The sequence below is a fragment of the Chelonia mydas genome, chromosome 2, assembly GCF_015237465.2.
Source record: "Chelonia mydas isolate rCheMyd1 chromosome 2, rCheMyd1.pri.v2, whole genome shotgun sequence".
Lineage (NCBI taxonomy): Eukaryota > Metazoa > Chordata > Testudines > Cheloniidae > Chelonia > Chelonia mydas.
In genome coordinates, this window is record NC_057850.1 from 101,264,266 (window position 1) to 101,276,443 (window position 12,178).

Consider the following 12,178-nt stretch of genomic DNA (forward strand, 5'->3'; position numbering starts at 1 on the left):
TAAAATGCAAATGAGAGCTTAATGTGTGGATAATGAATGTACTTACTTATCTAAATAACTAAAAATATGGTAAAATGATTGTGTGTAATTCTTTATAAATAAGACTCTTTCTACATTCAAGGTCAAATTGTGATAATGTGACCATGATGAAGGGTGTAAAAATGCTTAATTCAACTTCTGAAGGTGACCCATCTGAGATACCACAAATGGAGTGCTACTGCCTTTAAAGTCTGCTGCCCAGAGAAATCATAGATAGTATGGAGGAGATCTCTTTACTTCCATGCGGCTGATCAGCCAATGGAAAAAAAGGAAGTGAGAGGTGATGTGTGGTATGGTAGTTCACTGAGGGAATAGACAAGGACTGCAGTGCAGGTTGTGATACTAGGGTGGACTCTTTTTGATGTCAAGTCCCCAATCATTCTGGTTTATTTACCCTTCCAATGCAGATAGTTGGACTCACTAGTGAAATCTTACTTGATCAGTTTTTGATATTGACTGTCCAGAATGCACTGAAAGTAGGACTGTCAAGTGATTAAAAAAATTAATCACGAATAAACAATAATAGAATGCCATTTATTTAAATATTTGTGGATGTTTTCTACATTTTCAAATATATTGATTTCAATTACAACACAGAATACAAAGTGTACAGTGCTCACTTTATATTTATTTTTGATTACAAGTATTTGCACTGAAAAAATAACACCTTACAATCTCAAAATCCTTGGTTTTGTTTTTTTGCTTGTTTATATTTCTGGTTTTTAAATAGCCAAATTTTATCTTTTTTTAAATATACTTGTATAAAATTATGTAAATTTTTTAGCTCTCTAGAAAATTGCTTTGGAGATTGAGAAGTCTTTTATAAACAAAATAAGTACAGTTTATAGAGTGACACTGCAAGACTCTCACTGCTGCCTTGCTAATGTGCCTTCCCCCCAACTTGGAGGGACCAGCTCAGCAGGATGACCATAGTTCAGTCTCCATGTCCATTTAGTTAATGGTTTATCTGCTGACACAGACAACAGTATTGTTAATGTAACTTCCAACTCAGCAAAATAGTTAATTATGTGCCTAACTTTGAGCATGTGAGTAATCCCATTGATTTATCATGCTCCTGTTGCAGTTGCTGGAATTTTTCATATCCGCTTCAATGAGAGCAGGAGCAAATCCACTGTGCCAGTTCTAAGCAGAGAGTGGGGTGGTATTGATGTGGACATCTGGACACTGGACTGAGACCACCAAACTAATTTCCCATAGGACATTAAGTAAATCTAAGCTTTCTGTTACAGAATAGCTAAGGGGAAATCTTTTTTTTTTTTTCCCCTCTTTGTTGACTTTGGTCATTTAACAGCACTTAATATTTATTCAGTTTCATTATTTTCCCCGATATATTCAGCCATTTTCGCCCTTGCTGAAAAACTGCCCATGAATGTCAACAAGGAGGCAGGATACCCTTTCAATTATTTTTAAAGGAAAAAAAATCAGGAGATACAGTTTTCATTTTTAATTAGGCTATTAAAAAAAACAACCCTCCAATAAACAAAATCTCTTTCACACTTAAGCTATAAATACAAAATAGTTCAATAGATGGCATCTAACATTTGTACAAACTTGATATTTTCATTGTATTCTAGCACACAATTCCTGTATAATATGAGATATACTGTAAGCAGGGTCTGATCCTAGTCCTTACTTGAGTAAAATTCTCATTGACTTCACTGGGAAAATAAATTTACTGATATTTAAAAAACATAAAAATGAACAATAGTTACTTAGTTGTGTGTGTATGTGTGTATATGCATTCATTTAGTTATAAATTAAATTCATGATTAAGTAAATGTATTATGTATTACAGGATCTTTTTTCAATCAGTGCTTATGTTTATGCTCAGAAGCCACAATTGGATATTCACAGTTTTGAAGGTACCTTCACACGGGTGAGTAATACCTACGTACGTACCTGTGTCTATCCCAACTCCTCTACTTTTCTCCATATGTGGAACCCATCATTTCAGTATCTAAACACAATTTATTTTTCTCTGAGTTTTAGATGAGCATTTGTTATTCCCTTGTTATAGAAGTATTTTATATTAGCAATATTTTTGATACTAAATGGCAGGAAATTATATTAGCAAAGCCATAAGGTTTTTTTTTAAAGTAGAAACTAGAAATTGAGAACTTTATATGTCCAGATGTAGTAGTATTGTTGTAGAAATAGTTCAAAATAATATATTAATATTCATTTTACTTCCAACCACAATATATATTGTCTAAAACACATATCACAAACTGAGGGGAAATTGATCATTTAGACATTTGTCAGTAGTATGATGCAAAGCAGTTGCTAACTTTTCTGCACTGAAGAGCCATAGTTTTAAATTCAGTGTAAATCATATCAGTTGGTCTTTTGCTGGTTATTGTGGCTTCCACGTGAGAAGCTTGTATTTTCAAATTTCAGAGTGTCCCTAAAAGAATAAAAGGATCCTTGTTAATCTTTGATAATTGTTAGAAAATTGTGGTAGGAAAATGAGTCTCAAGGCAGATAGTTGAACAGTGCCAGCTGAGGCCTGATTACCAATTCCATATTAAGAGAGCCAAAAGAAGTATCTGAGAAAGCAGCACCATGCCTTGAGGCCCTGTTCACTGATATGCTGGTAAGTGTCACAAAACCTGCAGTAAGATGGAGTTAGGGTTGAAAGTATGGAACTAAGGTAAAATGAATTGGAGGGCTGTTGTAATTATCCCTAATCCAAGCATTATAAATGCAGGAAATTCAGAGTGTAACGTAAAAAATCTGTTCATATTAACGTATGGAAATGCCCAGTCAGATTAACCAAATCCTCTTAACTCTGCCCAGTAAAGATACCATTTGAGAGAGGTCAGAAGGAGAAAGTGTCTGAAATGTCTTTAAAAATTGGTTAAATCTAGTTCAAGAACACAAACACTAAAATGTCTTAATCGTGTTGTTTTTCATGAAGTCAGAAAGGACAGAATGAAGGTTGTTTGGATGCTGTAGCAGTGCATTTCCTTTCTTTAACATGTTTACATTTTTCTAATCAAAATATGTGCCAAAAACTTATCAAACCTTACTAACTTTTTTTCATTAACATCCCTAAAAAACGCAGAGAAAGATTGACCTCTCTGCAAGGGTACTAAGGAAGAGTTTTATTTTATTTTATTATATTTTGTTTTTGGGGTGCCTGTGTATGAAACAATGGACTGAGATTCACCAATATTTCATACTGTATTTGCAACATTTGGGTTTTGCTGCATTTTTTGTCACATTGGTATTATTAATGAAACAGAACATCAGGTTTTTAAAAGATATTTGCCCTTATACTGTTGTTCTGATTTGATATAAGAGTAAATGCAAGGAAAATGTGGGGCATTATTGTGTGTTTCTTGTGGGACAAGCAAGGCTCCAATTTTGGTATGGAAATTGATAGTGAATATCATAGCAGAGATGGGGGGAAAATAAATCACAATAATAAAACACTGTATATTATTGCTACATCAACATACACAAGAGTATAATGGGGTTGCTTAAAGATGGGGTGTGGGGAGAGGGTGTTTGGAGACCAACGGGTGGGCCTGGCTCCATACTCCAGGTATTGTGAGCTAGTACATGGGGTTGGAATGTCACTCAGGTTTGTCCTGTTTGCCCCTCTGGAAATAGAGAGACAAACAGGACAAACCTGGGTGGTCTGGGATGCTGTGCACCAGTGTGCTGGCCTCATCAAATGTGTTTTTATAGCCATATCCAAAATTTTGCAGGTTTTATTCAAATTCACAGTTGCTGTGACTACCATGACCAAATCATAACCTTAATTATAAATTCATCATCTGTTATAATTACATGTTCTAGGAGGTCCTATTTGTTAAACAGTGAGTATGAATCATATAGGATTGTATAGTCATTGCCATCAACTTGTTGCTGCTTTTTCAGTTGACCCAGGTGACTCAAATTGGTAATACATTGTAGCTCACTAATTAAAATCACTGCTGCCAATTCTGGATACCCTCAGAGCTGGGATGTTGTAGCTCGACATATGTATATGGAGAATGATATATACAATATATAGTTTGTGCTGGTCACACAGTAAATGTGGCTGGCATTCAACTTAACATTGCTACCAATTTCCTCAATAATGTCACTGTAGGATTAGTTTTGCATGCTTGACCTTCTTTATAAAAAATTGATTCTTAAAGATTTCGTGTTAGTTCATCTTGTTCTTAGTGATCCCTGGCGCTCTGACCTGGAGTTGGGGTTTCTTCTCCTTTCTTCCAATTCCTCTGCTTCCAAGACAAAGATATGATGGAACAAGGAAAACTTCCTCTTATGCGTGATCCACTTGGTTCCCAAGATCTGCTTTTTATGGCTTGAGAGACTCCTTTTAATCAGTTAAATCTCCAGGATATTCTGGTAGAAACTGGACCAGATCCTGAGCTTTGATCCAAAATCTCTGTGTCTGGTGACTTGCAGTATAGTACCATCTTGCACACTAGACTTGGGAATGCTCAGGGTATGTACAATGTCTTATTGAGAAGCCATTTAAATACTTTGTGAGAAAACACTATTCCGTGAAGTAAATGAGGTTTGCGACGTGGGCATCCAGCAAGGTCAATGACCCTCTATCAGCTGCAGTTTTTATTTTCCATAATTTGCTTATATCATAGGAATGTAGTTTTGCTGTGAGTACAGTTAGATTTTCCCTGTCACAATAAACATGCTATATCATTATCAAGGGAACCTCTATCTTTGGGCAGCCAAGTTACAAGAGGGTTTAAATGATGGGTACCATCCATGTTCCCACATGTTCTTGAACCTCTATCTTCTTTGGACACAAATCTGGTGCTGAACAAACTGATGGCACATCTTTGAAACACTTGGTATATCTGTCCTATTAGCTGTCTGTTTTGGTAGCTGTTAAGTTAGCCATGGTAATGAGGCTAGTCTGTGTCCTAGTGGCCGATTCTCCCTGTATGGAATTTTTCTTTCTTTAGAGTTAAGTTGTGACTTTGCCACAAGCAAAGTCAAGCACTGTGAATGGGGCAGCACATAGTTGCATTGCCCTATGAGCAGACTAGATAGCTGTTTGTGACGAAGTCAGATTTTCCACAGCTTTGGGGAGAGCGTACCCTGAGCCAAGCTGATAGTTTGTCCAGTATATTTCCCCTGGCATGAGCACAACTGCATTGTGCTAATGCTAAAGCTGCACCCACTATCTACCCACTTAGAAGAGTGAGTAGTGGCTCTGTGGAGATCGCTTCCCTTTTCCCTGCACTGCTATCTATGATATAGGGAGTGTCTTGCATGCCCCACTGCTTCCTCTGCAAGAGCACACGGTACTGTGCACAACCTGGCCCTTACATGATGATGGAATTCCATCATAGTCTCTAACTTTCCCAGTGTTTTCATGTAAACGTCACACTTTTTACCAAGAGACAATAAACTAGCTCTCTAGATCTGATTGTACTATGTTAAGTGGTATGAGATTAGATTTTACAGGTTCAGAGAGACAATGATGCATGCATTTTGAGTCATCTTTGGGATTAAGCCATGCAAAATGGGTTTTCTGTTGACTTCTCTATTGTCTTGTTCATTAAATCTGGTCAATATCAGCAGCTGTTAAAGATAGATGCAACCACTGCTCTAGAGTGTTTTTTTAAGCAGATTATAGTTTCCAGAAACTTTCAGATAGCTACATGTAGTTTGCACACTCTTTTAGTTGGTGTTATAACATATTTTAGACTCAGGTCCTAGGACACATTCATTTTGACAAGGCTGTCATTCATTCTTTTTTCAAATAGTGCTGCTTTATAAGTACCATTTGTTAGCTTCCAAAAACAGGGATTATGGAACACATAGATCTCCAGGATGTAATATCGTAAAGATTGTCAAGAACTGCATATGTATAAAAGCTCTCTAGTGCAGTAAGAGTTGGAAACTAACCGAACCAAAAGCTTGCAGTTCCAAGTTACCTCAATTTAAATTGTGTTGGCAATCAACTTATCTAAACCAGCATGGGAAGCTCTTAGAGAAGTTTTTACCTCTTGGAATCTGGACTGTGGAAGATTAAATTATTCATCAGTATTCTGGAAATAAGGTTAATTCTAATGACAGGAGGAACCTTCAGAAATCTAATAGCAAAAAGATGAGTTTCAATCCAAAGAGACATTCAGTGAAGAATTATTTAAATCTATGATCAGTGAAGAATAACTTGTTTAGTTATAGAATCAGATAATTTCCAACTATTTATTGCTGTTCTCCGTTACTGCAAACTAACAGACAACATCCTTGTGGACAGATAGACCCTAATATATCTGTTAGAGGTGGATTATCCATTGAGGTCTTGCATCAAATGCTTCAGTACTAGTCCTCCTTTTGCCCCTCCCCCAATTGAGTAAGGTATTTTATTTTCCTATCTGATGGTGGTAGCGGGCTTTTTATTATGCAGTTGTTTATGGTGCCATAGGTTTCATGAATTTAGGTGATGCTATACTTTCTGAGTAAAGACCTATTCCTGTATTGAACATTTTAAATTATGGTAAAACAAAGCACTGGGGGGAATAGTTAGGGGGAATAGTGGATTATTGTAGAGCCAGTGTACATATTGTGTTAATTCTGAGGGGTTTTATGTTGTCATTATATGCATCTCAGCAGGAAAAGGTGACTTGAGCATAAAAGATAAATGCCATCTCATGTGAACAAACTACCCTTGAATATGAGTTCATTTTTAATGACTTCTCTGGAAATTTCAGGCTACAAGAGAGAATGGTTATGTTTATTCATTCCCGCAGTCACCCTCCCATAAGCCGTAATTACCTTTTGGAAATTTGCAGAACCACTTGTCCTTACCTTAAACACCTTCCTCTGATTAGGATGCAGAAACCTGAATAAAATAAATGTAAAGCTAAAATAACACTATAGCACATTTGCATTTTTAACCATTTAATTCCACTTTATTTGTATTATTAGTAATAATTTTATTAAGGGGCAGATTGTGGGTGGATACAAAAGAAAGCTGCATCTGAAAGGTGGGCTGGTTTGGTGTGGGACGTGCAGTGCCTGGGGTAGAATGGGAGTGGTGAGGGAGAGGTAGATAGGTTGGGTAGGGAGCAAGCAGCAGTAGAGGAAAGGCAATAAAATGGTCACTGGAATGGAGAAGCACATGGAAGCAAAGTGAGCTTCAGCACCAATCAGTATCCTGACAAGCAAGACATGAATGGAAGGAGGTTCAGCTGCCAGTACATAATATTGTGGTTGCAGTAGAAAAAAGAGGTTTAATAGTGTCACTTTGTCAGCTAGAAGAGGCAGCCTGTCTGGGGTGAAGAGAGACCAGCCGACATGGAATGAGATGCTTCTTCTCAGTTGGCATTATAAAATCCATTTTTCCATGAACACGGCTCACCTTTTTATCTTTGCCATCCACTTTTAAAACATGGGGAAATAACTTTAAAAGGCACGTATTAAATTTGTCTTAGAGAGCAAAGAGCTCTTGACGTACAGCCACTGTATAATTGCTTGTGCATTTTCACAGCCGTGTGTCTACGCTTTTCTTTTCTTTTGATGTTAGTATATTCAAAGTTTTACAAAAACAAAAGCACAAAAATATACTGCAAAGAAGAAGGTTACACTGGTGCGATGGGTTTTCTCCATCTCTAATTATTTATTCTGTTAATCGTATATTTTAACTGTTGTATCAATCTAATCTCCTTCTTCCTATTAAAACTCAGAATCCTTCTTCAAGCTGTGGTCCACAGATCTGATACTTCAGTCTGCTTGCAGCTTAGGGGCAGAACTCAACCTGTCAGTCACTGATGGCAGGGGAATGCCTTTGCCTCATCAAGTTCCCTCCAGGTTTTTTTGCCCCCATAGTGGCTGTTAGGGTGTCAAAGGCACCATCTTTCCAGATGTGGGCTAGGGAGCCTATGACCAAGCCACCAGTTCCGTCTGTGTTGACTCAGAAGAAAAAGGTGAGGGAAAAGAGGATCACTGTGAACAGTGCTAGATCCAGTGGGTCAGACTTATCAGTTCTGTCCAATTTGGATACATACTCTGCAGTTCTGACTGAAACCTAAATCAGTTTTGCATTCAGTTTCACAGTCCAGGGTTACAGAGCTAAGCCTCTCTGGATTCGGTAATGCTTAAGTCTGTAAGGCTAGCACCATTGTCTGTTCCAACTCCCTGGCTGTTGTCAGATCCAAAAAAGACTATTATTGTGACAGATTATGTTCGTCGTTCAGTATCTGTGTGTTCGTCTGATCTGAAAGAGAGACCCTTGGAGGAGAGGAAGAGAAAGGCTTTATGGGTTCTGAGAGCTATATCCCTTTCTCTTGGAAAGAGTAGTAAAACAGAAGATATTGTGAGTCTTTCTGCAGATCCATCTTTGGCTCCTTCTAAGACACCAGGCGGATCCTTCTCACCTTTTATGTCGCCTCATTCTCCGGTGCTATTACTATCTCCAGTGAGATCCATGGCAGATTTGAGGTCAGACCTTCAGTTAGAAGAGTACAAAGGAAGAGTTAAAAGTTCAGGACCATCCACATTTGTCATCTAAGTCTGGATTTTCTCTGTCTTCAGGACAGTTTGTTCCCCTTCCTGGGGGTATATTCTTGGATTCCAATTATTGCAGAGACTGGAAGTCCTGGGCTCTGTGGAATTACTGGGCTCCAACACAGGAGTTTCTGAATCATCCAGCTTGTGGATGCAGAAGTGATGTTCTGACTGTTAAAAATCCAGCAGCTGAGGAATCTTCGGATCTGATTCCATCAGATCCATCTACAACTCAGTCAGTGGTGCCTTATGCTTTGTCTGAAGAATAGGATGAGAAGTTTGCTCCCCTTTTTGAGCAAGGTCAGTTTGATTCAGACTTAGATCCTGAGTTGTCTCCTGGTGAGCATGTGGGTGTTGCTTCTGCATTATCTCCTCCTCAAGAGGCTTTGCAATTCCATGAATTAGTGGGTCACATTGCATCCACTTTGAACTTACCTTTGGTTACTGTGAAAGAGGCATCACATCCTGCATTTGACATTCGTGGCACTCCTTCCAGGAATAGGATGTTGTTACCCATATTGGATGGTCTTTTGAAACCCGCTACAGCTGTTTTGGCCACCTCTGCTTCTTGCCAACCTAGCTCTAAGAGAGTGGACAAACTCTGTCAGATACCTCATGAGGGGTTTGCATATTTTCATGCTCACTTCATGCCAGCTTCTTTGGTGGTTGCTGCAACTAGTAATAAGTTCAGATCTGGTCAAGCCCATTTGGCTCCTGTGTCTAGAAAGGGGAAGAAGATGGATACCCTTGGGAGAAAGGTATTCTCGTCTTCTCTTGGGATTAAGATAGCTAATTTACTAGGCAGTGATGGCCCATTACCAATTCTATCTGTGGGAGAAGATGGCTTTGTTTATACATGAGTTACCAGTTGATAAAAGAGGCTATGTTGCTCAAACTTGATTAACCTAGCGCTGGATCTTCAGATGTCTTTGACTTACAGAAGAGGTCAGTTATTGCAAGATCAGTCCTCCGTCCAGGATCAGACAAGTTTAAAATGAATACTTGGATGAAGTGATTATTGCTCTCATGGACCCAGAAGAGAAGTCAACAGAACAAATTCTTCAGTCCATACTACTATGTTTTACTACTATGTTAAACCAAAGAAACATAGCCTTGAGTCACCATAACTCTGGAGGACTTAATTGTGTTTATATGAGTGTCCAAGCAAATAGGTTGTCTGTATGGTATATTGTTGTTAACAGGGTCAAAAAGAGGATGTTTTGTATAAATACCAACATTAAAAGCTTCCTGAGGACATCAACCATATTCCAATCCTGCAAGTTCATAGAACACTACCTTGGAACCTCATTCTGCTCCTTACTACACTCCTCAGATTGAGCCCTTGCAGCAGATATCAATATATTTCATAGCACTTAAAGTAGTCCTCCTGGTGGCTATTGTCTCCAATCAGATTTTTTTTGAAGGTGGGAGCTTTCTCTAATGAGACCCAGTTTATATCTTTAATTCAGACAGGTAGTCCTCACAACTGTCATAGCATTCACTCCCTAAATAAGTTCAAGAAATCTTTCTCCTTCAGGTAAGCATCAAAGTTTAAGAGCACTGACACTGCCAGGGCAGAGTAGTCATGTCTCCTGTATTGAAATCTGCTAGATGGCCATTAGTTCACCTAATTTTATATGTTGGTCATCTAATCTTAGCTAGTGCCATTTCCTTTGTTTTGACAAAAGTCTTCTCCACCCATAAAGGAAGATGGAAGAGATATTTATATGTAAATTACTACTTTTTGGATGCCTACATTTAAAGGATAATCCTACTTTCCACATTGCTATGTAAGTCCCATTGTAATAGATCTGTGGATCTTGGCATGAAGAATACGAAAATGTATCTGTGGTTGCCTGCACATTTCCTATCTTCAAAAATTAAGTTCTGCAGATTGGGCCCACCCTGGAGACAAATGGATCCTCCAGAATAGAGAGAGAAATTGACATCCAAGGATTTGTGTATGTTGTCATTAAGAGGTGAAGTTTACCAGGCTGCAGTAGGAAGAATTGTTGTGATTTTTGCCTCAAAATATTTTTAATACAATCTTAGAATTTAAGAAAGTAAACTTGGAAATTCTCAAATGGAGGAAATTTCAGTAGACAGGGCATTCCTCTGTTGCCAGTTACTGACTGGTCTGGTTCTGCCCTCAAGCTGCAAGCAGACTGGATTACCTATTTTGGTGGATCTGTGGACCTTATTACTTGAAGAAAGGAAATTTTCAGGTAACTATAGATAGATTTTCCTGTTAGATTTTAAATGTGTACTTTGACTATGTAAGAGTGTACATATGAATATTAAGAATTATAAAACTACCTAAGGTTGCTATCTTGTCACTGGAGTTACAAAGGAAATGGTGAGAAAAAAAAAAGTTACTCATAAAAGATAAGTAACATGATCATAATGAATAGAGCAACTCATTTTCTTTTTGATGCGTAATAGTAATTTTAATTCACCTGTGACTATGTACTTAGGTCCTTTATTCTGTAAACTGATCCACGTGGGCTTACACCTATGCTGCTGTGGAGCCCCATTGACTTCAGTGGGACTCTGTATGAGCATAAATCAAATCACATTCAGGGTATCAAAACAAGTCTTATGATGTGAGTCTAAAGGAGCTCAACTTATTCAGCTTATCGAAGGGAAGATTTAGAGGTGACTTGATCCCTGTGTCTAGGTACTTACACATGGAAAAGCTATCTGATAGTGGGGGGCTCTTCAGTCTTGCTGACAAAGGCAAAACAAGATCCAGTGGCTGGAAGTTGAAGTTAGACAAATTCTATCTTGAAATAGATACAATTTCCTAGCAGTGAGCATAATTAAACACTGAAACAGCATAGCAGGGGAGGTGGTGGACTCATCATCTCTTAGAGTCTTTAGAATGAGAATAGATATCATTCTAAAATATATGTTTTAAATCCAGTTTCTGGAAGAAATTTTGCACACGTTTGTTGGGATGGGATTGGGATGGATGGTGGTTCCATCTGGCCTTGAAATTTGTGAATCTATTAATTCCCCTGTTCATCACCCTTTTTTCATGGGCTACAGGAAAAACAGGATTGCCTGCATTGTCCTCAGCATGCTCATTACACTTGCAGCTCTGCATTAAGACAGTAACTATGATAAAATCTCATGCTTCAGGGCTGCAGTCAGTTGTCTCCGGGGTTTGGAAGGATATTCCATCCTCACCACCTAGATGCATTCTGATGCTTCCTTTGAAACATCAGAGATCTGCCAAAGCTAAAGATGAGGCACCTGACAGGGTTCACTAGTGTTCTGAGGTGGTAGAGAGAATAATCTTTCTTAGGTGCCTGACTAGGGTGTGTTTTATGCACAGGATCAAACTGCCAGATTTGGGATCAACAAGGACTTTCTCAAGTCAGTTTGGCAGGGACCTTCAGGGTTTTTTTACCTTCTTCTGTAGCATGCTAGGATCATCACAGGGGTATCTAGGTGAAACGTAATCACCTGTCATATACAGGAGTACAGACTAGATGATCTATTGGTCCCTTCTGGCCGTAAAATCTATGAAATATTTCACTTGAATATTTAAGGAAGATGGCCTCTCTTACATACATATAAAAATCCATATACAGTGAATACTATTGTAGAATGGCTGGCC

General features: G+C 38.3%; 1 protein-coding gene across 5 annotated transcripts in view; it reads left to right on the forward strand.

Moving 5' to 3' along the window:
• ATP9B (ATPase phospholipid transporting 9B (putative)) overlaps positions 1 to 12,178 on the forward strand; it is a 282,270-nt gene that overhangs the window by 144,958 nt on the left and 125,134 nt on the right. For 3 of the 5 annotated variants that reach the window (XM_037892984.2, XM_037892983.2, XM_037892986.2), the window contains one exon: positions 1,856 to 1,936. The exons of the other annotated variants lie outside the window; for them this stretch is intronic. In XM_037892984.2, coding sequence (XP_037748912.1) covers positions 1,856 to 1,936 — 81 coding nt within the window. The remainder of the gene's footprint in view (positions 1 to 1,855; positions 1,937 to 12,178) is intronic. 5 annotated transcript variants of the gene reach the window in all.